The sequence below is a fragment of the Lipophrys pholis genome (assembly GCF_963383615.2).
Source record: "Lipophrys pholis genome assembly, chromosome: 22".
Taxonomy (NCBI): domain Eukaryota; kingdom Metazoa; phylum Chordata; class Actinopteri; order Blenniiformes; family Blenniidae; genus Lipophrys; species Lipophrys pholis.
In genome coordinates this window covers 9,744,148-9,772,107 of record NC_137644.1, presented here as the reverse complement: position 1 = coordinate 9,772,107, position 27,960 = coordinate 9,744,148, and the positions used below count along the sequence as shown (strand labels likewise).

At 45.4% G+C, this 27,960-nt stretch overlaps 2 protein-coding genes across 3 annotated transcripts; one reads left to right on the top strand and one right to left on the bottom strand.

Annotated features, from left to right (window-relative positions):
* Positions 1–749: 749 nt before the first annotated feature.
* Positions 750–9,355, top strand: irf5 (interferon regulatory factor 5). Its single transcript, XM_080492134.1, has 9 exons — positions 750–953; positions 1,064–1,308; positions 3,650–3,836; positions 3,919–3,944; positions 4,028–4,055; positions 4,136–4,531; positions 5,724–6,113; positions 6,195–6,313; positions 7,581–9,355. Exons 2-9 carry the CDS (start codon positions 1,135–1,137, stop codon positions 7,767–7,769), a joined length of 1,509 nt encoding a protein of 502 aa, XP_080348260.1. The 5' UTR covers positions 750–953; positions 1,064–1,134; the 3' UTR covers positions 7,770–9,355.
* A 735-nt stretch (positions 9,356–10,090) lies between these two features.
* Positions 10,091–27,289, bottom strand: tnpo3 (transportin 3). 2 transcript variants are annotated; one of them, XM_080492132.1, is made up of 23 exons: positions 27,037–27,289; positions 24,858–25,058; positions 24,577–24,650; positions 24,320–24,476; positions 24,022–24,165; positions 23,752–23,927; positions 23,532–23,670; positions 22,716–22,862; positions 21,072–21,179; positions 20,898–20,989; positions 20,679–20,818; positions 20,398–20,589; positions 19,795–19,886; positions 19,636–19,712; positions 19,492–19,552; positions 19,267–19,407; positions 19,042–19,158; positions 16,903–16,997; positions 15,838–15,994; positions 15,573–15,740; positions 14,503–14,615; positions 14,050–14,133; positions 10,091–11,435 (listed from the first exon to the last, which is right to left on the bottom strand). In XM_080492132.1, the coding sequence occupies exons 1-22, from the start codon at positions 27,151–27,153 to the stop codon at positions 14,073–14,075; spliced, it is 2,769 nt and encodes a 922-aa protein (XP_080348258.1). In that variant the 5' UTR covers positions 27,154–27,289; the 3' UTR covers positions 10,091–11,435; positions 14,050–14,072. The 2 variants fall into 2 exon arrangements, with proteins under 2 accessions (XP_080348258.1, XP_080348259.1); XM_080492133.1 differs by lacking the exon at positions 10,091–11,435 and adding an exon at positions 13,841–13,868.
* Between the last annotated feature and the right edge of the window lie 671 nt (positions 27,290–27,960).

The following is a 27,960-nucleotide window of genomic DNA, read 5'->3' as shown; positions in this document are numbered from 1 at the left end:
AACCTGGAAGTCAAAGACATTTGTTTATTCTCACACATGCAACATGTTTATAGATATTGTAACATGTATTAATCATGATTTTTTTTTTTCAATTATGATTACTTGTCTTCCTGATAGAATAACCTCAGTCCCTGTTGATGAGATTAAATTTATGTGACTGTGATAAAAACATTGAACTTTATAAGTGTGACCAGCCACTTGTTTTTATCATTGATCCTTTAATTTCAATAACAGATTGTTTATGTTAATAAATGTAATAGTTTTGTTTAATTTCTGGACAATGAATATGTCAAATCAAATCCAATATAAACAATGAAAAGACAAAAAACTGTTAATTGAAACGGATTGAAAATAATAATAACAATAGTAATAATAGTAATAATAACAATAATAATAATAATTAGTAGTAGTAATAGTGTGTGTGTGTGTGTGCGTGTGTGCGTGCGTGTGTGCGTGTGTTCGTGTGTGTGTGGCGGAAGTAGGAAGGGAGGTTCTCGCAAACATCTGTAAAATACCAGAACGTAACGGAAGTCACCTGAAGAAATTTCTAAATTATTAATATAAGATTATTTTTTGAAAATATTCAATAATTTTTTGTCGTATTTAATTCATTAATTTGTGAATTTATACAAAGCCTATTTTTTCTGGTTTCAAAATTGAGTTTGAACAAAACTAAAAGCCGTGTTCGGCTTTTATTTTGTCAGCAGGTAAAACCTTGACAGGAAGTAGTTTCCGTTCTGTTTCGCTTCATACAGAGAAACTTTGAGGGAACTTCTCGGACTCACCGACACCGCGTCCGCCCGGCTCCGGCTTTGTTTACGGGTTTTATGTGGTTTTATTCGCTTGTCGGTGACGTCATTTCGCGGGTTTGAAGACGCGGCCGTTTACCGGGTCAGGTAGGACGGGGTAAGAGACACGTTCTGGATCAGAACCGGGATCTGGATCAGGATCAGGTGAGTCCGTCATTGACGTTGCATCATGAATAAATAAACGAATAAAAACATTGATATTACTGAGTATATAAATCCATGTTTTTGACATGTGGAATGTTTCTTCCTCTCAGGTCTCCAGGGCTGTGAGTCTTCTCCTCCCGGGGTTCCTCCAGCCCTTCCCTCCGCCCCCCCTCCCTCGGCCATGAGCATCCAGCCCAGGAGGATCCGGCTGAAGCCCTGGCTGCTGGCTCAGGTGAACAGCAGCAGGTATCCCGGCCTGCAGTGGCTCAGCCCCGACCACCGCCTCTTCCAGATCCCCTGGAAACACGCCACGCGCCACACGCCGTCCTCCGACGAGGAGAACACCATCTTCAAGGTCTGACCCCTGCTGGGTGGGGCTCTGTTCAAGGTCGCGGAGGATGTGGGAGAATGACGTCTGCGGGCGGACGAAGTGTGTTTCCGTAGACGGTTTTTATAGTTGACAGTTATTTTAATAACAATCCAGCGTCGTCGTCCGTCAATACGAATGTCCGTGTACTCCCGGTGTTTATTTTTACAGCGTATTCTTCTCTGCGCGGTTTCATTGCAAAAACAACCAACGGCGCCAACTCGTGGCCTGGCATGCCAACTACATCGCTTTCATCGTTTCTGCTATTTCTGCGGAAACAGACATCGTTTATAAAACGTCGCCCTGTAAACACAAAACTTCTGTGGGACGAAAATGCAAAACTTACGCATTTTCACTTGAAGCGTTGAAACTAAAACGGACATAAACACTTTCTTTCATCGCGATAAAGAGATTAGCCGTGTTTTGTCGCGCAAACAGGGATTTTTTTAGACTTGTCCACAGATGGTTTTCAGGAATGTTTACGATGATTATAAATAATACTAATAGTGCTTTATAGAGATGTACACGTGCAGTTTTCAAGCGTGCCAACAGTTGTTTTCTCAATTGTTCACAGAAAATGGTTTTACAAAGTGTCATTAAGAGATTGTGGCTGTCAGGAGGGCTGAAAACGGTACTGGGAGGACTTCCTGAGGCGATGCGGTGGATTCCCCGACAGAATCTCGTCTGTTGCGAGTCGCGAGCAAAGGAAAAATTCATTGAGTCCTTCGGTTGTGACTGAACGGAGGTGAAGCAATCCAGTCAGTCACAGAAGAAGTTGGACTTCCTCCTGCAGTGAAGTTTCATTTCACAGTTTGAGAAGCGTTCTGGACAGAATGGCCCTGTTCCTCTTTCGGCACTTCCTCTTTCGCTTCTGACGGAGAGTAAAGTCGAAGGTTGAAACAGAAAACACGGCATGGGGGATTTTTTTCTTCTGATCATGGAGTTTAAACACTGGTTGTTTGATACTTTTTCTGGTGTTTCATCACGATGCTCGGCCAGTTTGACACTGGAGTAGGACCAGCACTCATACAGGCCGCCTATTATAAAATCAGTCCGGTCTCACATTTGGATTAAAGCCAATTCAGTTATTCAGAATATTTCATTACACATTAAGACTAATTCAGTAACCAGACGATTCTACTGGGGAGACATTTCCCTTTGGTACCTGGACACTTTAACTGTAGTATTTAGTCAGTTTAGACAAGAGGCGACAGAGACGGCAGAGCATACCTTGACGGTTGAAGCGTCCTTGAGCAAGACGCTCAATCCCAAGTTACTCCCAATGGATGGATTGACCATTACATGGCAGCCGCCTCCATTGGTGTGTGTGTGAGTGTGATTAACAGCGTAAAGCACTTTGCTCAAGCAGCACAAAACTGCTATATTAGTTCTATTTACCGTTTCCTCCAGAATGGAACCGATCCAGTTTATTACCCAGACATTTTCATTATGGAAGCAGTCCAGTTCGGTAATCGGACCTTTTCACAGTCCAGTTTCATCAGTTCAGCACCCTGACTTGGTCTTTAAAGACAGTTCAGTTTAGTACCTGAACAATGGTAATTAGTTGGTATTTAATTTCCTCTAATTAGGTATCCTGGTCGTTTTTTTTATGGCGTTTGCATCCTGACCAAAACGCCAGTCCAGTTTGTTGTTGGTTCTTCTATGGAAAAAAAAGATTAATGCCACTGAAAAAAAAAAAAAAAGTGCTTCTGACTTAATAAGTAGGTATGGCTTCTCGCCATGCTGCTGGAATACCAATAAGACAGTCCACTCTCCAGACCACGTCTTTTTAACGGTTTTTGAATTTGAGCAAATTGACCGCAGGCGGTCTGAACACAGTATAAACACTTAAAGTACTGGAACTCCTTAACCAGCCTGCAGCTTGATGTCAGGGATAGAAACTAATGCAGGTTCATGTCTAAAATATGGACAAACTCATGCATTTATTTGAAGGTTTTGTTTTTGTTGATTGAGATGTTTAACTGGCCACAGAAAGAACAATATTTGAAATAAAAGAAGACATTTAGAGGATTAAACGGCTCGGCATACTGAAGTGACCCTCCACTGAGACGACGTCAGCTCATTTTAGACTCCCGACTTCACGAGTCCTGGGCGTCGTCAATGATTTGTACACTAAGTTCTGAAACAGGGTCAATGAAACATCTGCACTCGGGGAAACAAGGAAACTCGAGAGCATCTTTAGTGGGAGCGGCCATGTTGCTTTCCGGACTCACAGCGTTGTGACGAACCGGAACGCTCCGGTACACTCGTTCTTATCCGCGCGAGCCGAGCGGGTATAAAGTGACCTTGACGTCCGTCTGTGTCGTAGGCCTGGGCTCTGGAGACGGGCAAGTATCAGGAGGGCGTGGACGAGCCCGACCCGGCCAAGTGGAAAGCGAACCTCCGCTGTGCTCTGAACAAGAGCCGGGAGTTCCAGCTGAAGTACGACGGCACCAAGGAGACGCCGGTCCAACCGTACAAGATCTACGAAGTGTGCGATCAGCCCGCGAACGCAGGTGAGGTGACAACTTTCCTAGAGGCACACAGCATCCCAACATTTGGACGGAGTCACGGAAAGACTTTTCATTTGTGTTTCAGACGGATTCGACGACGATGACGAGGAGGTGAGTAAGAACTCGGTCTGAACCAGTTTTGTTGACTCTTCCTTCTGTCTTTTTATTGATCTATTCGATCTTCTTCCCTCCAGTTGCCCAACCTGGTGGACCTCAACATCAGTAAGTCAGACGCTTATTTCGATGTCGCTATGGAAACGCTGCAGCCGTTGACGTCACCTGGTGATGTATCGTCTCCTCAGACCCCAGGATCAGTGACTTGACCTCCTTCGGCTCCTTCCAGCCTCGTTCAGACGTCGCTCACTTTGCTTTGTCCTCGAACGGAGCGTTTGGACCTCAACAGGTCATTTCATCGCCGCTGCTGCCGGACAAAGTCGTTCCGATGACCTCCGACCTCCCGATGACCTCCGACATCCCCATGACCTCTGACCACGCTCCGGGTCAGATGGTGGATCATGGAAGCTACGGCCGTCCTGCAGGTCTCCCCGACAGACTCCAGGACCTGAACTCTTTGCCCCCCGCCGCTGCCTCCACCCACCTGGGGTCGGACTCCATGGAGGCCAGCAGCATGGGGGGGATCCAGGACCAGGGTGACGCCCAGAACCATCAGAAGTACGACCTGCTGAGCAGCATCCCACGTAAGTTTGACCCGAGGGTAGATCCAGGTAGACTTGAACACGGTTCCAATCTAAACTTGAGAGATCCAATAGGAACCTGGATGCTTTGATGGTCCAGATCCCTAAGGTACTGGTTCTGGTCCTGGAACTACATTCTGACTGGAGCTTAACCAACATGTGGTTTGTGGTTCTGAAGGCGTCAGGCTGTGTTCAGGTTTGGTTCTGGTCCTGAACCCTTCAGTCCTGGTCTGTGGGACGTCAACACCTCCTCAGATCCGGTTTCTACTCTTTAGTCTGAAGTCCAGAACCAGACAAGTACCCACTGATACTCTTGAGTTTGCTGCAGTACTCGGAGTAATCTATCATACTCTAACCATCGTTCAATACTTGAGTACTGCGTCATACTGTGGGTACTCTGTTTAGTCTGAGTACTTTGTGGTACCATAGGACACTCAGTACTGTCCAATACTGAGATTATTCTCTGATACGGTCAGTACTGTGTGATACTCTCAGGTAGTGACACTGAGTTCTTTGTGATATTCTAATTATTGTTTGATAATGTGAGTACTGTGTGTTATTCTGATTACACTGAGTACATTCAAATAATCCTATTACTGTGTTAGTGAGTAATGCAGGGATATTTTAATTACTTTGTGACCATCTGAGTACTGTGCTATTCTAATTAGACTGATTGATATTCACAATACTATGCAAGTCTTTGAATACTTTTGCACTCTGTGATATCGACGTTCTGAGTATTAAGCGATGCTTGAATCAGACTACCACAGAGTACTCAAAGTACACTGGCTGCGTGATTCTCTAGAATATGTACTGTGGTCTTCTGACTAGACTCAGATACTCTCGATACTCTGTTGTACTCTTGCTGATACGTTGTGATACTGTGAGAACTATGTGATACTCTTAAGTATCCTGTGTACTCTGATTACTCAGCGTCAGTTGTCTCTCCGGACGTCACGCCCCGGGCTGCGGGCTGAGGTGTGGGGTGTGGTGGAGCGTGGAACAGGTTCTGTGGTTAAACGCGATTCTTTGCGGCGCCGTTCAGGAACCGGTCGGAGCGAAGCGATTTGCTCGCCGAACGCGTGGCGTCTCAGCCGCGTGTTTTTTCACCCGCGTGTTTTTTTTTTACCGTCACTCACGTCGCGTTGCAGGAAGTTGAGAAAACATTGTTGTCTTCTCCGTCTTGTTGCCGTAGTGACAGATCTCGACCTGAAGTTCCAGTACCGCGGCCGGACCGTCGGTTCCTTGACCGTCAGTAACCCGCAGGGCTGCCGTCTGTACTTCGGACACCTGGAGCCGACCCCGGAGCAGGTGGACCTGTTCGGTCCGGTCACCCTGCAGCAGGTCCTGTTCCCGGGGACGTCCAACATCCAGAACCAGAAGCAGCGCTTCTACACCGAGGCCCTGCTGGACGTGATGGACCGAGGTCTGATCCTGGAAATCTGGGAGCAGGACATCTACGCCGTCCGCCTCTGCCAGTGTAAGGTGTTCTGGTCCGGTCCGGGCATGCCAGAACAGGGACCCCCGAACCCCATGGAGAGGGAGAAGAAGATCAGAGTGTTTAGCCTGAACGCCTTCCTACAAGGTCTTTTATTGCTGCACGAGTTGATTTGCTTCCTTCGCGTCCAGCTGCTTGAAACTCTAACAAAAGCTCTCGTGTCCTCAGAGTTGATTCTGTTCCAGAGGGGCGAAGCTCCCAAGCCGCCACCCTTTGAGATCTACTTCTGTTTCGGAGAAGACTGGCCCGACAAGAAGCCCAAAGAGAAGAAACTCATCGTTGTCCAGGTCAGCAGGCGGTTCACCCATTACACTCGTTCAGGGCTTTACTGATTCTTCTGGTTTGATTTGACCTCATATTGGGACTTAAGGCTGTTTTGTGCTTGAGGCGCGGGCGTGACCTGCAGAATCAGCATGATTATATACTACACGCGGCTTCCGCTACCAAACTGCAGGGGGCAGTGCATCGCAAACACACTTTGGGTACATCCAAATAGTCCCTCCTGTTTCCTTTCCTATCCACTTTTCCTTAACCCCCGGAAGTGTTTCAGTGGCGGCCATGATAAGGAACGTTTGAATTCTCAATAAGCGAAGGAAGGGAGGCTCAATGTTTCCTTTAGAACGTCCTTTAGTGGAGGAAACGCCGATTCATCCTTTACCAAAGGAGACGAGATCATACTGCCCCACAATTCCTTGCGGGACTGACCCCTCAGATCCCAACTATGAATGTTATGCGGATGTTGTAAAACAAACACAGTAAAGTTTATGTGCAGCCTCACTTTGATTGGTTGTTTATTAACCGGGCAGCCATTTCACTTTAGTTCCTCTTTACCTTTGATTTCAATTCAAACTTTGTGATATTTGAGATTATATCAGTGATTAGAAGTGGAAAGTGTTAGAAATGAGCTTTTTCTAGTCCATTTTAGGAAATTTGCAGTTTTTTCACCACGGCAGACGTCACTATTATGATGTCACCGAGTGAAAGTGCGTTCCGACGGTCACAACATGATGATCGCCTTTCACTCACTCCTTCAGGAAGCCTCCTAACACCTTTCCTTAACCCCGTGTCGTCATCCATGGCGTTAAGGAAAAGTAGATAGGAGAGGAGACAGGAGGAACTATTCGGATGTACCCTTCCAGCGCAGTATTAAATCAGACTCAACAACAGCAGGAGGAGGACACAACAACTTGTTGGACATTGGGCGTCACTCGCGCTGCAATTTCAGCTCCAAATGACTTGGAATGATTCTTTCTGACGCCACAGAGACTTGAACTCTGGCAGGACAATGTGTGTAGAAACGGTCTGCTGGAGAGTTCTGGAGAAAATGCTGGACTTTATTGAATTTGCGATTCAATTTGGTTAAAGTTTGGGTAGACCAAGGGAACGGCATTAGTCGATCACATGACAATTACATATACCATCATTCACACAACAATTTCCACATGACGACACATCTTTGGACTTGTTGGAGCAGTGGACAGTCTCAAGAGATCTGGAGAACAAGCTCTTTTGTCTCTGGTTCCTGTTTCACACAACTTATCCTCATGTTCCCAGGTGGTTCCTGTCGTGGCTCGGATCCTGACGGAGATGTTCTCCGGAGAACTCAGCTGGTCCACAGACAGCATCCGCCTGCAGATCTCAAATCCTGACGTGAAGGACCAGACGGTGGAGCAGTTCAAGGAGCTCCAGAGGCTCCTGCAGAGCCAACACATTCAGGGGCCCTGGACCCCCCATGTCTCCTAGAAAAACACAAACAGGGGCTCTGGACTTTGCCCCGTGAACACCAGGACTCTAACTGGGTTTTTTTTTTTTTTTTTTCTTTTTCCAACGGTTCCAGAACCAGGAATCTATGCTCCTTTCAATGAAATCTTCGCAGAGCTTGATGAGTTGAAGTTGACGCTGCTTCAAACCTGCTTGTCCGTAACATTTAAAGAACCCTGTAAATACACAGCCTTTGTTTTTTTTTTTACACTGGCGATTGTTGATCAGCGGCTACACTGGATCATATGTTGGTTGTTCAGTCCTGGCGGAGGTTAAGTGTCTAAAAACTGTCGCGTATTTTAAACGTTGTGATGCGACTCTTGCGTTGGTGTGGCAGATAAACACATCCAGTAGAGGGCAGTGCAGTTTATTGTCTTGTAACATAGAAGATAATTCTTTGTCCTGGTGCCCAGACGAGGTCATGTTATACAGATAGATATAGGTATTCATGCAGGCTTTCCTCGAAAGGATTTGACATTTATGTCGTCTCCTTTGTTCCTTCCTCTGATCACATATTAGCTATACCACACAACACTGCCCCCACAGGTCATGAGTGGTAGCACTCTGTTGAGTCCAATGTGTGGTCGGCACAGAGTGAGCGGCTGATGGGAGGGTGCTGCGCTCCAGTTTAACTTAGAGTGAAAACGTCTTACTCTCTTTAAGTAATGGTGGAGGAAATATCAAGAGGCTCCAATTGTTCTGCAGACAGCAGGAGCAGCACAGAGTCACTACAGGAACATGGCTCCCGTGCTGTCGTGTAGAATAACCGGGGATCGGTGCAGACTAAAGTGTGACGGAAGAGATGGAAGGAGTCAGGAAATGTTCAGTTTACTGAGAAATGAAAAACTACAGGATCCTGAGTTTTACTTCCTGAATGTGTCAGCAGGCCAAATGGCTTTAGTTCCCGAGAAGAAGATAACTTCTTTAAAAAGGTCTGATTTATCCAGCTTAGTGTAACATTGCAGCCTCGATAATCCCTCCACAGTTACCTCAAGAACAGCTGTGAACAAGTAACTACAGTCAAGGGTTGAAATCATTTGTTTTATGATTGTGATCAAAACACTTTTGCACCAGGAAAAAAAGTCACAGAGTAAGGGAGCCAAGTTCTTCCTGTCCTGCAGGACAGCTGCAAAAACTGACATCTTGGAGTCTGTCGTCTTCTGAAAATGTATCAGACATACAGGATTTATAAATTACTGTAATTTTCAGACTATAATTTGCATCTGTCAAAAGAAATGCCAAAAAGAATGGTCTTTTTGTGGACAATAACCGTTGTCATACAGTGACATCTAGTGGTCCCAGATGGTATAGATATACCCTCATATATACGTTGCATGCACAGCTGAGTTACCAAAACATGATTTAAAACAAATTATACTCTGGAAAGTACGGTAATCCTGTGTTTAGACACTTTTTCTTGAAGCGGATCGCAGATTAAGACCAGCATGTTGTCATTAGTTTCCTTCTTTATAAACTCCTGTTAACAGAAACCGTCTGATGAAGCTGTTTGTTCAGGATTTCAATAAAGACCGCTGCAGTATTCACCTGCTGCTGCGTTTTCTTGACACACGCCTCGCTTCAGCCCAGGAACCTGAAACGGGCCGTCTGGGGCATAAAACAGGCCACAAATACATCCGTCCAGAGTCTCAAACGGGACCGATCGCTGTGAGTTTGAGTGAAAAGTTCATTCCGAACAGGTTTGCATCTATAGAACTAAACTTTATAATGTCTAAAACTTACTGCTTCCCTGTAGCGCCACCATCAGGACAAATTCTGCACATTTCATTTCTTTGGCTGCATGTTTTGGTGAACTCGCCCTCGCACGGATTTCCTGCTCATGAAAATGCTAACGACAGATCTTTCTGTCCCAGACTTTTTTTTGTTTTGTTTTTTTGTCCCCCCCCCTAGTGGACGAGTAAGAAATGAAAGTTACCTTCACTGAATGAACCTCGACTGTTCCTCCAGCTTGTGCCGGTGAGTCTTTAAGCGGCTCGGAGCGATCGGGAACCGGTCGGACCAGAACTGTGGCAGCTGACGGGGTCTCGGCACGTAAACATCAACACAAAAGGGAGCTGCACTCGTAACGCCCCCGCCGTTACCCAGAGGGCAGCATTGCGGAAACACCTGAAAGCCACTCAGCTGGTTCAGAGGAGTCACACATTTCCAATCATCTCGACAAGGACTTGGGCAGCCTCACACATTTCAGTCCTTCAGCTGTCGTAACAAGAAACAAACACTAAAACAGTTGCGGACTCGTCAACGTCCGTGAAGATCTGAATTCAACAAGTTAGAAAAATGTGTTTATCTCTGGATCAGATGGTTTATATTCTTTATTTCTGGAAGGTGCAGCTGTGATCTCAGCAGCAGATCATCTCAGACAGGTTTTAAGACGTATTTGGGCTGGAAACATCGTGGATGTCTGAACAAACATTCAGAAAACGTACTGATGGTTCCAGTAGCTTGAGTTGGATTCTGCTGAAAACACACCAAACATTCAGAATTGACATTTTGTCTCCCGTCTGAACAAAATGATCTCTGAGTCATTAAAACAGTTTTTCCAGGCTGGAGTGTCCTAAGTTATGTGGGCAAGTCCTCGTGAGGTCTGAGATGCTGGCGGTCTTTACATTTTCTCAAATGATGCTGGCTCACCGTCATCCACACACATTAGCATTAATGCAGCTAACTCACTGTCACCCATTTACACGTTAGCATTACAGCTGCTAACTCACTCATCTATTTACACACGTTAGCATTAATGCGGCTAACTCACTGTCACCCATTTACACTTTAGCAGTTAGCATTACAGCTGCTAACGCAATGTCATCCATTCACATCAGTATTAATGCTAACGCAGTCATCCATTTACACGTTAGCTTTACAACAGCTAACTCACTCCAATATTTTTGCATCGGAGCTGCCGATTATCTTCACATGTTAGCATTAGCTGCTAACTGACATCATGTTTACATTAAGCTAGGTGTAGATTTTTGCGGCGCGACAGACATCACAGACTTTCAGACGGGAATCGAACCGTTGACCTGCTGCATGTGTGAGCAGCTCCTCTGAGCCCTCGACACGCGTGCGGACTCCTGGCTGCCCCCCCCTGGTGGCAGCGGTAAGCTCCACGTAAACACCGAAGTGGCACGTTGTTGTTTCAGCCGTTTATTGTTTACAACAAGGCTACATCACTGATGATGTCACGGTGTCAGTCTTTGCTTCTTTACCCAGAGTTCACTCTGTCTCACTTTGTGGATAAACAACTAAAATTCAGCCAAAGTTAAAAAGGTCAAAGGTGACGCCGAATCCTCCAGCATCGTCCAGGCCGCCGCTCCGCCAAAAGCATCATTGGAACTCTTTTGGCTCTTTTTATGGCACGGACAAAAACATCAAAAAAATAAAGATTCTTTTAAAAACTGTTGACCAGGCACGTCCTCCGAGTCCTCCGATTCGCCGCCACTCAAGCCAGTCCTGACCCCGCCCACCTGCCGGGCCCGCCCCCGGCCCCCCGGTGGCCGGGTGGGCCGAGGCGAGGGGGGGGGCGGGTTTGGGGGAGTCCGTTCGTCCTGATTCACATTCAAAGTCACCTTCGTCCCTCCAATCCTCGTCTGCAGGCGTTCTGTCGCCGATAGCGACCCACAAACATCTCACCTGGGGGACAAACAAAAACAAACATCTCACCTGAGGGACAAAAACAAACATTCAACAATCAACTCACCTGAGGCCTGAACTACGAACCGTGATCAACATATCCAGGATCTGTTTCCTGGGTTAACTTATCCAGACACGCGTGATCCTGATCAGTTTATCAACTCGCCAGTTCAACCCGGACCTACGTGTGCACGTTCACGTGAAAGGGGCGGAGTTTGCAGCGTCTGACCAATCACACACTCTGCAGCGCAGTTTACAGATTATTGAAAGAGAAATTATTCTCTGAGATTATGAAGAATTGAAACATCCTCCAGGCTGAAAGCAACGCTGCTGCTGCAGCCAAAGCCAGAACATTCCTGACTAGATAATGTGTGACTTCTTAAGATTAATTATTAATTAATCATTAAGTCATCGGCGATATAAACGGACGGCAGTGTGATCACTCGGTTTCACTTCATTCACAGCAGATACGTGTCGGGCAGAACTTCCTCACTCCTCTTCTTTCACTTTATATTTTCCATCCAGTTTCCTCCATGTGAGTGTTTTTGTGTTGGAATATTAACTCATCACCGGGACGGGAGGAGTAGATGTTCGCTCCATAAATTCATGCTTCTGTAGTTCTGTCAGGTTTGATCATTGACATCATTATTCCAGATCAACCCTCGTGGAGATAAACGGACTTGGAACTAGTCAAGAACAAAAACACCCTTCAAAGCCTCAGTGACCAGGAGTTATTTTATCATGTCAAAAAGATCGCTCTGAATGACTTTCTCCCCTCCGCTGCAGCTCAGCGCTGAACCCGCCCACCAATCAGGATCATTTAAGAATGGGCAGAACATTTTCCAAGAGATCGGATTGGTCAGGAGGCGGAGCTCTGACCGTTTATCGAGAACTTAACCTGCTCGGGAGCAGGCCAGACATTCAAGCGCAAGTTGCCGGGCTGATTAATCCCGGTGAGAAGCGAGCGACCGTCGTAGTACGGAAAACCCAGGGTTAATCCTTGAAGTTATCGAGATAAGAGGAAATCCAGCGTCGTAGTACAGGGGGGTATTCCAGGAAGGAGGTTCAACAGTCTCGGAGTTTCTCCCTGAAGTCTGAGTCGACTGACTCTGGGATGGGAAATTCAGAGTTTCCGGTTCTAGAACAGCTGATCTGAATTAGTCCAATCTACTCTCAGTACGTGATCCTTGAGTCACGCGTGTGCACAACCGCAATAAAAAGCCATCATCAATGGAGCCCCGATACCAGGAGTCACTATGGCAAAAAGACCGACAACCCAAAGTCCCGGCGCTGCAGCAGCGGAGGAGAGAGGCGACTGGGACAAAACTGCTGCCAGAGTCAACGCATAAGTTTGAACGCATTACGCCACTGACTTAACATTTAACTTAAGATCGCAGCAGGCAGGTAGAAATGATAAGTGTAAAATCTGAATTTCATTTTGGTGCAATCCAACAGGACGAAGCAACTTGGAAGCAGCTTAAGATGAAATATAAAGATATATATATATATATATATATATATATCTTTCACAGTGAAAACGCTGATATGTATCTGTGGTCTGATTGTACCTCATTTTGATTAAAATGTTATTATTTAAATTGATTTTAAAAAAATTATTCAGTTGCTACTTCAAGTATTAATTTAAACCAGGAACAAAATGTTGTTTGAACTTGTCGTCTGTTAATATCCTGAGTAGATTAACGTGTTTAGACATTTTTATTAAAGTGGAGAAATTTCAAATGTGACAACGTACACACACACACACACACACACACACACACACACACACACACACACACACACACACACACACACACACACACACACACACACACACACACACACACACACACACACACACACACACACACACACACACACACACACACACACACACACACACACACACACACACACACACACACACACACACACACACACACACACACACACACACACACACACACACACACACACACACACACACACCATGGTGACTGAGCCCAAGCTTCATTCAGCTCTCTTTCTACAATGGAAAACTGGAGTTTCCCTCATTTCAGGGTTAACATGCTCTGTGTTTTCACAAAACCCACTTTCTGGAATATCCCCCAAGCCTCTGATGGGACAACCATTCAACAAACAAACAAACAAACAAACAAACAAACATCTCACTTAAAGGACAAATAAACATTCAACAAATAAAAGAACAGCAACAAACAAAAAAGAAGGACAAACATTCAACTAAAGAACAACATTCAACAAACAAATAAATAAACAGACATCTTACCTGAGGGACAAACAAACACCTCACCAGAGAGACAAACAAACAAACAAACACTTCATCTAAAGGACAAACAAACAAACATTCAACAAACAAAACAACAACAAACAAACAAACATCTCACCTGAAGGACAAACAAACAAACGAACCACCTGATGGACAAACAATAAACATCTCTCACCACTGCGCTTAGTTACTTGGTGAGGGGTTATCAGTGGTTGGTTATGAGGAGTATTAGTTACCAGTAAGTGGTTACTTGTCAGATTAGTTATGTGCAGTATTAGTTCCCAGTGTATTTGGTGACCTGCGTCACTGTGCAGTGTAACTAGTTACCTGTGGTTGTGTGAAGGTCGCAGCTATCGAAACAGTCTGGTGAACTCTCTGATGGCCCAGCACACCTGTTTACACTCCTCGGCACTGAAAACAAGGAGACGGAAAAGGAGCCCCGTTACCATGGTTACGGTCTGGTTAGCTGCTCCGGCTAAGTCAGGTGAGCTCAGGTGAGGCTCCTCGGGGGTTTCCGGGACGCGTCCTGACTCGCTGGCTGTGGACTCCAGTTCTCCCGCGTTCCGCCGTCAGGCGGACGAGTCCCGACACGGAGCCGCCAGAGTTCTGCAGCCGAACTAACCAGTGAAATCATCCAATCGGCGAACGCCGCCCCGACGGGCATCGGCCATCACATTCACACTCTGCTAGGCTGAGGTTGTTGATGAGCCGACCAAACGTTCATGACATTAGCAATAGCAGCTTTCCGTCCCTCAGCGTTACTTGTGCGTGCGACCTCACCTGGTGACCTGTTTGTGGAAGTCTGTGAGTTGTTTGTGTGTGACGGTGACGGCGCCGCCCGACGTCTCCTTCGGTAAACCTTTGAGGGCGTTCTCCAGCCAGCGGCAGAACGTCTGCAAGCACAGAGCCCGTGGTTAGCGTCGGGGGGGTTACCCACCACATTCCAGAAAATACTAACTCGGTTACAGTTACTGACGTCTCAAGGAGACTCTTTACTTCAGTTCATTTTGAGATTCGTACTAATTACTCTCCTACTCCAACATAACTCCAGCTACAAAAGTAAATAGTAACTAAAGAAGTAATAATCAACATAACAGTAATTTTACCTAGTAAAAAAAAACTTTTAATCTGCAGTAACTAGTAAAGTAACTATACATTACAGCGAGGGATAAGTAACTAATGAAATAGTAACTGTATTAGTTACTCAAGGCAGAGAGTAACTAGGTAAAATATCTTTTTTACTTTATTTAGAGCAAGTAACAAGTTACTAAAGACCACAGGACAAACTTCATTTAGAAACTAGTTACTCTATTCTTATAGTACATTTTAAAGTAGTTACTATTAATCAATTTTTAAACGACACAAGATTTCTAGTTACAGTTGACATACAGTAACTAGGTAAACGTAAACATACTAATTTTTTTAATTTGAAACCAGTAACTGTAATTAATTAACAAAGAACACAAGTGTAACTTTGCCTAGTGACGTGTTTTTGAAAAGTAATTGGTAACTAATCAAGTAAATAGTAATTTTGACTCATAGCTACTTATTTATTAGCTGGAGTAACTAGTGAAATAACCCCATTACTTTGAACTAAACGCCACAAGACTAACTTTACCTAGGAACTTGTTATTCTATCTACAGTAACTAGTGAGATAACTTTACTTTGTAACATAATTAGCAATCAATTACTGAACATCACAAGATTAATTTGACCCAGTAACCAGTCATTAATCAATTACTACTTACTATCAGTAACCAGTGAAATATCTCAAATCTTGCAGAAAGTTACTGCGATCATTTACTAAAGAGTAACTTTAGGTAGTGTGTAGAGTAATGGGAGTACTCACGGGCCGGTCGAACACCATGACCTCCCACAGCACCTCGGCCACGTCGGGCAGCGTGTACGGCGGCAGACAGAAGCAGCACGAGTGCATCAGCTGAGTCACCAGCTGCTGGCCGTGCTGCTCCATGGCCTGGCCAATCAGACGCTTCCGCAGCTCAAAGTCCTCCTCGTGCTGCACACACACACACACACACACACACACACACACACAGATTAGCCTGCGCCCACTGTCCTCTGCGGGGTCGGGGCGGGGTCGGGGCGTCACTCACGTCGTTGGACACCCCCGTGTGGATGAGGTCCCGGACGAACTTCATCACGCTGCAGTTGGCGTCCCGGTGGTCCAGCGACGTGGCGGCGATGGCGCACTGGATGATGTGGACGATGATGCTGCTGCCCAGTAGCGTGACCGGACTCCGCTGCACGAACCTGAACGCACCACACCGAGTTGTTAACATAGACATCAAACACATAGAAACACAGAAACAGACACGGACGTATACCAATGTGTCTACTTGTGTGTATTTATCAGTAAACTTTAAGTATGCATAAGTGGACGCTTGAAGGAGAATCATAGAAATACACAAGTTCAATCATAAACACATATAAGTAGAATTATAAATCACAAGTAGAATAGACAAACATAAGTAGAGCTCTATGTGTGCAATCTTATAGAATCATAGAGTTGAATAGAATCATAGAAATATACTAGTAAAATCAGAGGTAAATATAATTACAATTGTGGAAATCTTAGTAGAATCAACCGTATGCAGGTAGAATTATAGCAATATATAAGTAGACAGACATGCACACACGTACATTTCTACTTATATATGTCTAGAATCCCATAACATAAAAGTTGCGAGATAGAGATACTCAAGTAGAATCAAAGAAATAAATAAGTAGAATCATAAAAATATACAAACAGACTCTCATAAATATACAAGTAAAATCCTAGACTTGTATAAGTTCAATTATAGACATATAAAGTCGACTCTAGATGGACTCATATGGCTCAACTCAGCCTGCCTTGTACTGCAGTCAAGTAGGTACTAGAAAAGTACCTGGTATCAGGTACCGACACGTAATGGAAAAGCTTAAAAACTGAGGTAAGCCGAGTTGGTGCCGGTGGAATGGCCACATTAGACATATATAAGTAGACCTAAGAAGTAGACTGTGAATAGTATAAGCAGGCTCCTGCATGGAGTTCTGATGATTTAGTGCATTAAGAGCTTCTGTCCACACTGAGATGACCAGACTGTGCTGGTGAAAAGCAGCAGCCCTCCTCTCGGTTCCCTTCACTTCCACCATGACGCTCGGCGGCGCCGCAGTCTCACCTGGTGGCCAGTCTGAACAGGTCGTCCACTGTGTCGGGGTGATTCCTCAGACCGTTGGGCTGCTCCAACAGCTGGAAGGTGGGCATGCACAGAGCCTGCAGGAGAAAGAGGGGGCCCTCATCATCATCATCATCATCATCATCACTGTACACACCAGTGGTGATCCTCAGATCAACAACTTTTTGACAAAAAGTGATAAAAAAAAATTCTGATGTAGATTGCAAATAAATTATAAAATGAAGGCTGGATCTTTTGTATTTCAGACTGTTTTCACAATTTGTGAATTCATCTCATTAAATCACACCTTCATATCAAAAAAAAAAAAAAAACGATTTGGAATTTATGGAGCATTAAAGAACTGCAACCTAATTCAACACAGTTCAGTCTTTTGCGATATTCTACATACATGCTGATAACTTGATAGTGACACATTTTTGATAGACTGCGCAACACAAACGGAATAAAATCAGTTTTAAATTGTTGCAGAAATCAGTCAATTCAGAAATCATAAAAAAAAGTGCATGCGATCAAATATTTTTGATTTTTCAGTATCTTTAAGCAAGGAAGAGAAACTTGCGCAAAGAGACACAACAAATGTGTGAGATTCCGAGAAGATTCAAGCAGAAATGACAGAAACTAAGTGAAATCCAGTTTCTTTCTTATATTCTGTAATGGGGAGTTCATCTTGAGGAGAAACTCTTTGGGTTCACACTCCGTCTCCGGGTGTTCGGTGAACTGGGGCTGCTTCAGCTACTGACAACACTGAAGTTCACCACCGTGAGATAAATAAAAGCATATCCCATCTTATGAAAAGGGCGTCGCAACGGCTCCATGAATCTTTGGCACCCTCTGGTGGCGAATCACTGTAATCCACGATAAACTAAAAGCTCGAGAAACTGCACATATTTCCTGATTTTAAAAGATAAAGTAGGTTTTGTACATGTTTAACCAAAAGGTGCTGTGAAAAGACATTCTGCTCTTCATATCTCTACAATATCTGTGAACACTTAAGAAAAATTAAGGAAGTTAGGGCTGATTTTAGTTCGTGATTCCATACATTTCTATCAATATATTAAAAAGTGACACATTCCCAAGACGAGACTGTCTGAAATGTATCCGGGGGCAGAGGACCCAGGAGTACTCTAGCACACCGTGTCGTCTCCCTTTTTAAAACTTGAAACCTTGTCCACCAGATCTCTATTTTTGGAATTCCTGACATGGCTGTTCCTCCAACCTCTCTGTAAAAAGGATACGATCGCTTTCACATCGCTGATGGCAAGACGTTGCTTACATTGGAAATCTGACCGGCATCCATCTATTTCTCTTCCGTTTAAGGACACAGTAGGAGAAGGTGTGTAGAACGTTTGGAAGGCAATGTATGTACAGCAGAAGCTCTGGCGAGGGGACCCCCATAAGAGCGGACAGGTTTAAAACGCCTAATTGGGTGGACAAACACAGACGACGGACAAGTTTTCCAGACAAATTTCTAGCTGAGTAGACACTAAAACGGCCGAAAGTTTCAGTGTCTGTCTTCCCGGTGGCCGCCATCTTGGATTTCAGATTTCTTAAAAAATTTTGTGCGCAAAAACGAAGATTACCAAACACATACACTGTTCATTCGCAGGCTGACATTTGTACAATAACATTTGACAGTTTGATATTTATCTCTTGTCTGCCTGATATATTTATTATTAATAAATAAGTTAATGTTAATAATAATAAATCTTATTAAAATTGTCATTTTGATCCAGAACAAGTACTAAAAACTTTACACGACACATTATACTGAGTAGAACTGTCTGTGACAAATAAAAGACTTTATTACTTACTAATAACTAATTATTACTGAGACAATTGTTGAATGTCTCTTTTCCTTTTCAGATTTAACTGTTGTATAATTTTGTCTTGTTTTCAGGTGTAAATGTGTGTATATCATTGTTTAAACATTTAGTATTAAGTTTTTCTTTTTCTAACCTTTATTATGTCCATACATATTTTATATTAGCTCAACTATGTTCATTTAAATGAAAGGACGTCTCTTCCAACACATATGTGGTCTTTAGTTCAGTCAATATAACTTTGAAGAGAGGACGTCTGCCCTCAGAGCCCTTGGATTTTAGAATGTTTTAGAGTGTTTACCTGCAGCATGTCGAGCAGCCCCTGCCTGCAGCCCTCCTCCATGCCATACTCGTCCACCAGGATGCTGCCCAGGTACAGGAAGCAGGAGTGTGGATACACCTGGTACACGCTCACCATCTGAGGACCAAACACAACTGACATCAGTGTTTCCACGGCAGCGGACAGCCAACCAGAGCCAGTGTGACACGGCGGCGCACGCAGAGCAGAGCCGTCACCCTTTCTCACCTGAGTGACGAGGGGCTGCAGCAGGGAGGCGGAGCCTTTGCCCACGCAGCGCACGGCGAACCGGAGGCAGCGGCAGCACCGCTCGACAATCCGGTTGTCAGCCTGGTGGGTGTTCAACGTCTCCGACAGCACGGGCCAGATCTGCACAGAGCACGTGCCAAAAAAACGCTATGAGTAGCCTTCAGGCGAGTGAATCGGGCGCAGGCAAGTGGAGGCGTGTTTTACCTCCTGGATGACCTTCTGGCAGGGATGCGTCTGTCCATTCTCTACAATGGGGTTTGTGTGTCTGGGGAAAAGACAAAACACACCTGATGAGCGCCGCCTGCTGAGGAAAAGTGCGAGCGAGCGCGAGCGGACAGGCGAACTCACCTGAAGATCACAGCCAGCCTGTCGAGCCACACGGTGGGATCGGCTGTTTTACCGTTTGAAGATTGTTCGGTCAGGAGCTGAAACGTCACACATCAAGTTCACCGGTTTGTGTGTCTCACTGTAACCTCTCACGCTGAACACAGGAGGAAGTGGACTGACCTTTTTAAGAGCTATCACCTGAACCGCACACAGGTCACTGAGACATTCTGCAATCTTCTCCAGAGGGAGACGAGCCAGGACCAGAGCCGTACCTGAGCAGGTGAAGCAAACAGTGACACACACCTCAGCCATGTTATGTTGATGGGTCGCACAAAGATTAGTTGTTAATTTAAGTTGTCGACTAATTTAGTAATCGGTGGCAGAGGCCGCTGGCGAAAGGTCCCGTTAACAAACGGGAGAAAAGAGATAAATCGGGAAAGAAAACAGAAAAAGTCTTCCAAAGTGAGGGAGAACTTCACTCTAAATCCACAAAAAAGGACACGTGAGCTGCAAACTGAGACGAGGTTGAGACCGCAGCTTATATTTATTGCTCATTAATTAAGCTTGTTGTGTTCGCCTTGAGCCTTTTCACAGAAATTATTCTCTTAGTAAAATGCACAACTCTCATGTTTATGTTTTTCTTCATGAAAATATGATCTAAATAACTTACCTGGGTAAATAAAGACTAAACGCTTGTTTAATCAAATAATTCTAAAAACGAATCTACAGATTTGTCAATGAGCCAGATAATCCTTGTTTGCAGTCCTATAACGTCCAGCGTACCTTTGAGCAGACCGACCGCCGCCTCGGTGGACAGGGCGAAGGAGTCGAGGGCGCGCGCGATGTCCAGCAGGCCCTGGAAGTGCTGCGCCATGTGGTCCCTGCACACCGAGCAGATGTTGTGGATTGCCTTCGCCGCCGCCGACGCCAGTGGTTTCTCCCGCAGTCCCTTCATCAGGTAGTTGAGAACGGGGTCTGCATACAGCGGACCAACTTACAAACCAACCGACTAACGCAAAAAGAAAAGACTGAAGTGGAAGTTGCAGTGTGGTGTCAGTCTTCACCGAGGAACCGAGGGTTTCTGTCCACCACCTCGCTCATCTCGCCCACCAGCTCGATGCTGGTGTACCGTACCGCCATGTGGACGCTCTCCGGCAGTAAGACCACCTGCTGCAGCACCTCGGTCAGCGTGGGGTTGTTCTCCCTGTGGACGAGAAACAATCCGCTTTAATTCACGCTGGCTCGCAGAACGTCGGTTCGTCTTCCTCAACAAGGACACTTACGGATCGACGCTCTTAGCGATGGCGGCCATGATGAAGAGGACGGCTTCTGTCACCTCCCAAGGTGGGTTCCCGTCTTTTAATGTCGAATAAAGCTGAGGACAGAAAGACGGCTGGTTTCTACACGGGATGAGACTTTCGCGTTGCAACAGAAGGCAGAGATCGTGAGGAGTTTACCTGAGAGAAACACTCCATGGACCCAACCAGGAAAATGACGTCTTTAACAAGGTCGGACACTCTCATCCTGAACTCCCCAAAGTCGTCTGTGTCTTCTGGGATCCCCTCCTACACAGAAAACCGAAGTCATTACGACAGGGGGGTCAAATATGAGGTCCGGGGGCCAAAACGGGCCTGCAAGAATCCCCAATCTGGCCAAACCACCAAGCAGAGGAGTAAACATTTCCAAGAAAACATTGATTTTTGTAAACAATTTTCTTAAGCGTAGAAGGAGAATATGGACTTTAAGTCGTGAGGACAAACGTTTTTGTCCATCGACTCTCGCATCTGCATAAGAAGTATTTACTATGGCCGTGGTGTGCATTTGCAGTAGCAGCATTTCAGAAAAGTTGTGTTCATCCCATTTCCACAAAGACGGAGCATTTTTGAAAAGTTTCACCTTGGGACGCTTTTTTGTTGTCATGTGAACGGTCCTCCAAAACACAAGATTTGCATTTCCACGTGCAACATTGTGGCATAAACGGCAACTAAACCCGTTCTTTATTTGGTAGCGTGACAATTTTGACCAAACTCCATCCATCAAGTTCTTCAGTTCTCCTGTTAACCAACAACACTGGGAACCTGAAGCTCCTGGAGAAGGTCAATAACCTAAAATGATCCACAGAATGTGACCAACCGGGGGCCTATGTGACTCTGGATTTCCTCTTATCGAGGTAGCTTCAAGATCAATCCCGAGTTTTCCGTACTTCGACACTCGTTCACTTCTTACCGGGATAAATCACCCTGGTAACTTGGTCTGAATGTCTCACCTGCTCCCGGGCAGGTTACCTTCTCCATAAGATCGCAGTGAGTAACGGCTCCGCCTCCGGAGAAAGAGTTTTTAGAGCAATCTTTTTGCCAAAATAAAATAAATGCTTGTCACCAAGGCTTTTAATGTTTTTGTTCTTGACCTGTTCCAGGTCTGTTTAGCTCCACGAGGGTTGATCTGGAATAATGAGGTTAATAATAATGGTCCCACTGACAGAACACCCGAAACATGAAATTATGGAGCGCACATCTACTCCTGCCGTCACGGTGATGAATTAATATTCCAACACAAAAAAAACTCACGTGGAGGAAACTCAGCCTCAAAACAACTGGACGGAAAATATAAAATGAAAGAAGAGGAGTGAGGAAGTTCTGCCTAAAAAGATTCTGCTGTAATGAAGTGAAACCGAGTCACCCAATAACAAGTCAGCAATTTTCTGGCCGTGGACAGGGCAACGTGTTGCTCTTATTCTCTGAAAATATGAAGAATTCAAACACGTAAACCAGACTAACTGCTCCTCTATGGCAAAGTCAGCTGCACTGCAGGGTTTCTCCGTGTGTGTGATTGGTCAGATGCTGCAATCTCCGCCCCTTTCACATGAGCGCGCACTGATCCTGAAGAGAAACTCCGGGTTGAACCACCGAGTTGTTCGCCTGCTTCGTGTTAACGCTTATCAGAATCAAGGCATGTCTGAGCAAGCCAACCCAGGTAAGAGAGAGATATCCTGAGTATGTTTATCCAGAGCCGTCCTATCGGCCTCCGCCCAGAGACCGGTGGAGACCGAAAGTATTGATGGTGGAAAGTCAGGACTGTTCAGTCCTGGTCCGGTTCCTTACGTGGTCTGGATCCAGTTGACAGTGTCGTGCCAAACAGTGCAGAAGTCTCTGGATGTACGGTCTGAAGATGTTATGAAGGGCCGCGTCGTTGATTTTATACAGATGTTCTCCCAGACGGTACCAGAAGTTAAAGGAAATCTCCACAACCTGGATCACACACACACACACACACACACACACACACACACACACACACACACACACACACACACACACACACACACACACACACACACACACACACACACACACACACACACACACACACACACACACACACACACACACACACACACACACACACACACACACACACACACACACACACACACACACACACACACACACACGTTATAATGTCAACAAAACAGAACCAGACATCACAAAACCTGAAGCTCGACGACACAACATATCGAGGGTTGAAATGTCACTTTGTGCTGCTACTGTAGGTGTTATGGCGGTTTTTGTATTTCACATTGTTGGACGTGTGACTGCTTTATAGAAGTCCTACTGGGTTTTGGTACAAAGTACAGTGAATGTTGTGGTGGTTTTTGTGACTTAAATAGTAGGTGTTCTAGTCCATTTTCTACTTAATCTTGCTGACAGCACTGTTTTGTGCAGTATACTGTGGGAGGTGTGGTTATGCCTGAGCTCGTTCTGTGGGTGTTATGGTTATTTCTGAACCTGGTTCTGCGGGTATTGTTTTAGTACATTGTTCTATGGATGTTACAGCCATTTTCATAACTTGTATTGTGGGTCTCATGTTTTTTTTTTTTTTGGTACCATGGCCTGTGGGTGTTGTGGTTGTTTTCGTACCTCATACTGTGGGTGCCCCGCACAGATCAGCAGCAGCTCCAGGGTCCTCAGGTCTCCCATCCCCTGACCTGGACTCCTGACGGTCGTCTCTAGAAACGTCTCACAGAGCTCGGTGAAGATCCGGCAGTAGTTCAGGACTCTTAAGGGCAGAAACCAAACGACAATGTGAACTTCGCTCCGACTGATGAAACCTTCAGGAACCAGGCTCTCGAGTCCTCACTTGTCCAGGTCTTCTCTAGCCACGGCCATGTGATAGGCCGTCTCCAGCGTCAGGACGCCCTGGAAGAGCTGCAGCGCTAACCCCATGTTCGTCTCCACGTTCTCTATGGCGTAGAGCGAAGAGCAGACGCAGTCTGACGCCGCTTCGTGTAGATTGGTAGAGGTTTCGTCCCTCTGCTGTGGAGACACGATATCAACGGAGCGTCACTTCCTGCAGTTACATTTTAATGACTCTGTTTTTAAGCATTACGTCCTCTGATGGAGATCTCACCAGGACTTGGAAGAGAACCATAAGCAGCTGGTTGCTGGCCATGAAGTTACTGTCCAGGACTCCCAGGTTGAACCAGCTGCCCAGACACCGAAACACCTTGATCAGCATCTTCTCATCATTTCCAGTCTTCTCCACACATGATGTCTGAGGGGCAACGACAGCACAGTTAGTCGACTCAGATTGACTCGTGGAGGGAAATACAGGACAACAGAGCCAAAAGAGCCTGATGATCAACAAATACAAACAAAAGATGGACTCAAGACGTACGGCGACATGGATGGAGACTGTGTGTCCTTACCAGCAGCGTGACCACAGTGGTGGAGTAAAACGCTAAGTCTTCGATGATATCCGTCCTCCGATTGGATCCTATTCGTAGAGATCGACTGTGGACCTCCTCCGGCAGCACCGTGAGGATCTCTATGAGGAACGGCATCGAGCTGATGTCACTGTTGTACCTGAGAGGGGGTGGAGTCAAACAACGGGTGAGCCTCCTGAACCAGTTCGTCTTCACGTGTCCAGTGTTAAAATCGACATGGGACGGGGGGGAATTCTCACTTTTCTATGAGTGTGTGAACGCATCCTTTCCAGGAGGCCATCTGAAGAGCCAGATCTGCGATTGCTAAAGCGAGCTGAGACACACGGAGAGATTCAAACATAAACATTTCCTCAGAAACAAACTTTCACAAGTACCTGACAAGATGACTTCTTCTTTTTCTTTTTTTTTTTTTTTAACCGTACGATTTCCTCCATTTTGGCGGATCAGAAAAGAAACATCAGATTTCAAAGGAAGAGGAAGTTTACCCTCGATTTTAAGGTGGAGCAGATGCAAGGCCTACCTGTGTGACGATGATTGGGGACAGGTCTTTGAGGTTCTGGATGTGCGTGAGCAGAGAGTCGCGCAGTGCATTGTGGGTCTCTGGAGGAAGCTCGTAGAACGACGTCTGGATCTTCATCTTCATGGTCTGAGCGGCGAAGTAGCACGACTCCACGTCCTGTTTGAGCTGCAGCAGCTGGTCCGAGATCTCCCATGCGTACATCTGCAGACAGGAGCGGCAGTGCGCCCATTTATAGGTGTCATAGGTATCTGTTTACACCTGAACACGCCTGTTTGTACACATCTGTTCACACCTGAACGCGTTTGTTTACTCCTGAACGTGCCTGTTTTTACGCGTGTGTTTACGCCTGAACATGCCTGTTTATACACGTGTGTTTACAATTGAACATGCCGGTTTATACACGTGTTTACACCTGAACATGCCTGTTTATACGCGTGTGTTTACACCTGAACATGCCTGTTTATACACTTGTTTACTCCTGAACATGCCTGTTTATACACATGTTTACACCTGAACACACCCGTTTAAAGGCATTTGTTTACACCCGAACACAACTGTTTTTAAGCACCTATTTACACCTCAAGACACCCGTTTAAACATGCCTGCTTGCACCTGAACATACTTGATTGCACACGTTTACACCTGAACAAACTTAAAAACAACTTTTTATAATCCCCCTAACAGGCTTATTTATACATGGTAATTTACACCTGAACATGTCTGTTTAATCCCTTTTGTTTACAACTGAACACACCTATTTAAAAGCGCTTATTTACAACTCAAGGCACCCGTTTTAACATGCCGGCTTGCACCTGGACAGACCTGTTTAAACACGTCTGTTTACTGAACATACCTGTTTACACCTGAACAAACCTGTTTAAATGTGTCTGTTTACACCCAAATACTCCAGTTTATATGCATGTTTACACCTGAACATACCTGTTTAGAAGCGCCTATTTACACCACAACATGCTTGTTTATTGTGCCTCCACGTATACACACACACACCAGTCCACATGCAAATGGGCCTCTGTATAAAAATATGCTCACACAAAGTCACACACACACCTACTGATAGACTTTTGTTCACGCTCCTATGCACTCAAGTCCATTTAAATCTTACCACACCTGATTATACCACTTTTAAACACTTTGAACGTGCACATTTACACATGTCGTACCAGCTCAGATTTAATCGGCTGCATCTGGTAACACCTGAGTTAACTACCACTGGCCTTGTTTCCGCACAGTCATACCTGCTGAATGCCGTCATACCGTCATACCTGTCCACACTGATGTTTGTACTGAGATACACTCCGTTGCCTCTGGCAGCACCTCGATTTCCTGACCTGGGCCAAATCTATGTGTTGACAGAAGCTTTAGTGTGACTGAATCAGGTTCCATTATTTAATAGTGATTACAATTTGGTTGTGATGTTTATTATTGGTTAAATCGGCTCTAGTTTGGCTGCTCTTGGTCCTGATCTGAGCTGGAGTTCTGAGTTAGGGTTTGATCTGGAGCGTTTCGTCCTGATCTGATGATATCTTGGTTTTGATCTGAGCTGCAGCTTTTGGTCCTGATCCGATCTCTGGGTCCTGGTCTAAGTTAAAACTCTGGGTCCTGATCTGAGCTGCAGCTCTCGCCTGATCTGAGGTCTGAAACATCACCGTTACCCTGCCATCTCGGGACTTCCGGGACCGTAAACCCGACGTGCCCACACGGTGAGGGCGACCGGCACGGACTTCGGAGCCGGTCAGTTACCGGAAACTCATGGGGTTTAGTTAAACCTGTCAGTCACGTGAGGTCCCTCTGGACATGCTAACATGCTAACAGCGCTATCAGCGTGGCGGCCCGTGTGGCAGCGTCGCAGATTAAAACCCGGAAAAAACGTCAGATGCGGATTGAAACGTCCCAACATGACACGCACACCGTCAGAATTTGTGCGGGGCAGCTCGGAAGCTAAGCTAACTGCTAACGGGTTCCGTAACCGCCCATTCATTCGGTTAGCTTAGCCCGGCTGCTAGCGGCAGCCGCTCCTCTGAGACTGCGCAGTCGGGATCACCTGTCCCGGTCCGTCCAGGTGGGACGGTGAAGCGGCTCCACAGACAACCCGGCAACCCGCTCCCGGACTGCCGCGGCACTCCGTCCGGTCCCCACGGCCCCTCTTCCATTTTCTTACCGATCTCTGCAGCTCCCCGAGCCACAGCGAGGCTCGCTCCTTCCCGGCCGGGTCCGGGTCGTGGTACAGGGCCTGGACCGCCTGGTAGACCAGCGCCAGGCTCGGTTTGCACTCCATGTCGGGCTCGGAGGCGGGGGACGCGCTAAGGCAGAAAGTGGACCAACAAGGTGGATCGAGAAGAGTCTCACTCGGTCTGAGAGCCGACCGCCATCTCACAGGCTCTGCGCTGCAGCACCGAGTCTGTCCCGAAGGGAAACACAGGCGGGAATATTGGTTCCGCCCTGTCACAGAGGTGGACGACACCAAGTCCCAACATAAAATAAATAAATACATTATTATTATTATTATTATTATTATTATTATTATTATTATTATTATTATTATTATTATTATCGTTGTTGTTGTTGCAGTTGTTGTTATAAAATGAAAATATGTATATGATAATATATTTCTGAATTTAATGCATTATTACAAGTAACACACGCACAAATAATCAAAGTATTCCTACATTTCATCTGAGAACTACGACACTTTATCAAGATTGCATTACAAAAGTAACACATAGAAAAGCTTTCCTTAAATAATCCCATTTATTCTGAGTTATTACAAATAATCGCATAAGCAAAAAAACTGTTAAAATAATCTGATTTATTCATCATTGATACAAATAATCACATGAAACAAAAACAAAAAACAATTGAAATAATCCAACATTTAATCTGAGTTATTACATGTAATCACATATACAACAATCATCAAAGGAATCCAACCTTTAATACGAGTTAAATCAGTTAAATAACAGATGTAAAATAATCAAAGTAATCCCGAATTTCTTTTGGGAACTTGAAAGTTTAATCAAAACGACATTACAAAAGTAAATAATCCCACATTAATCCCCCCCCCCCCCCCCCCCCCCCACCCACA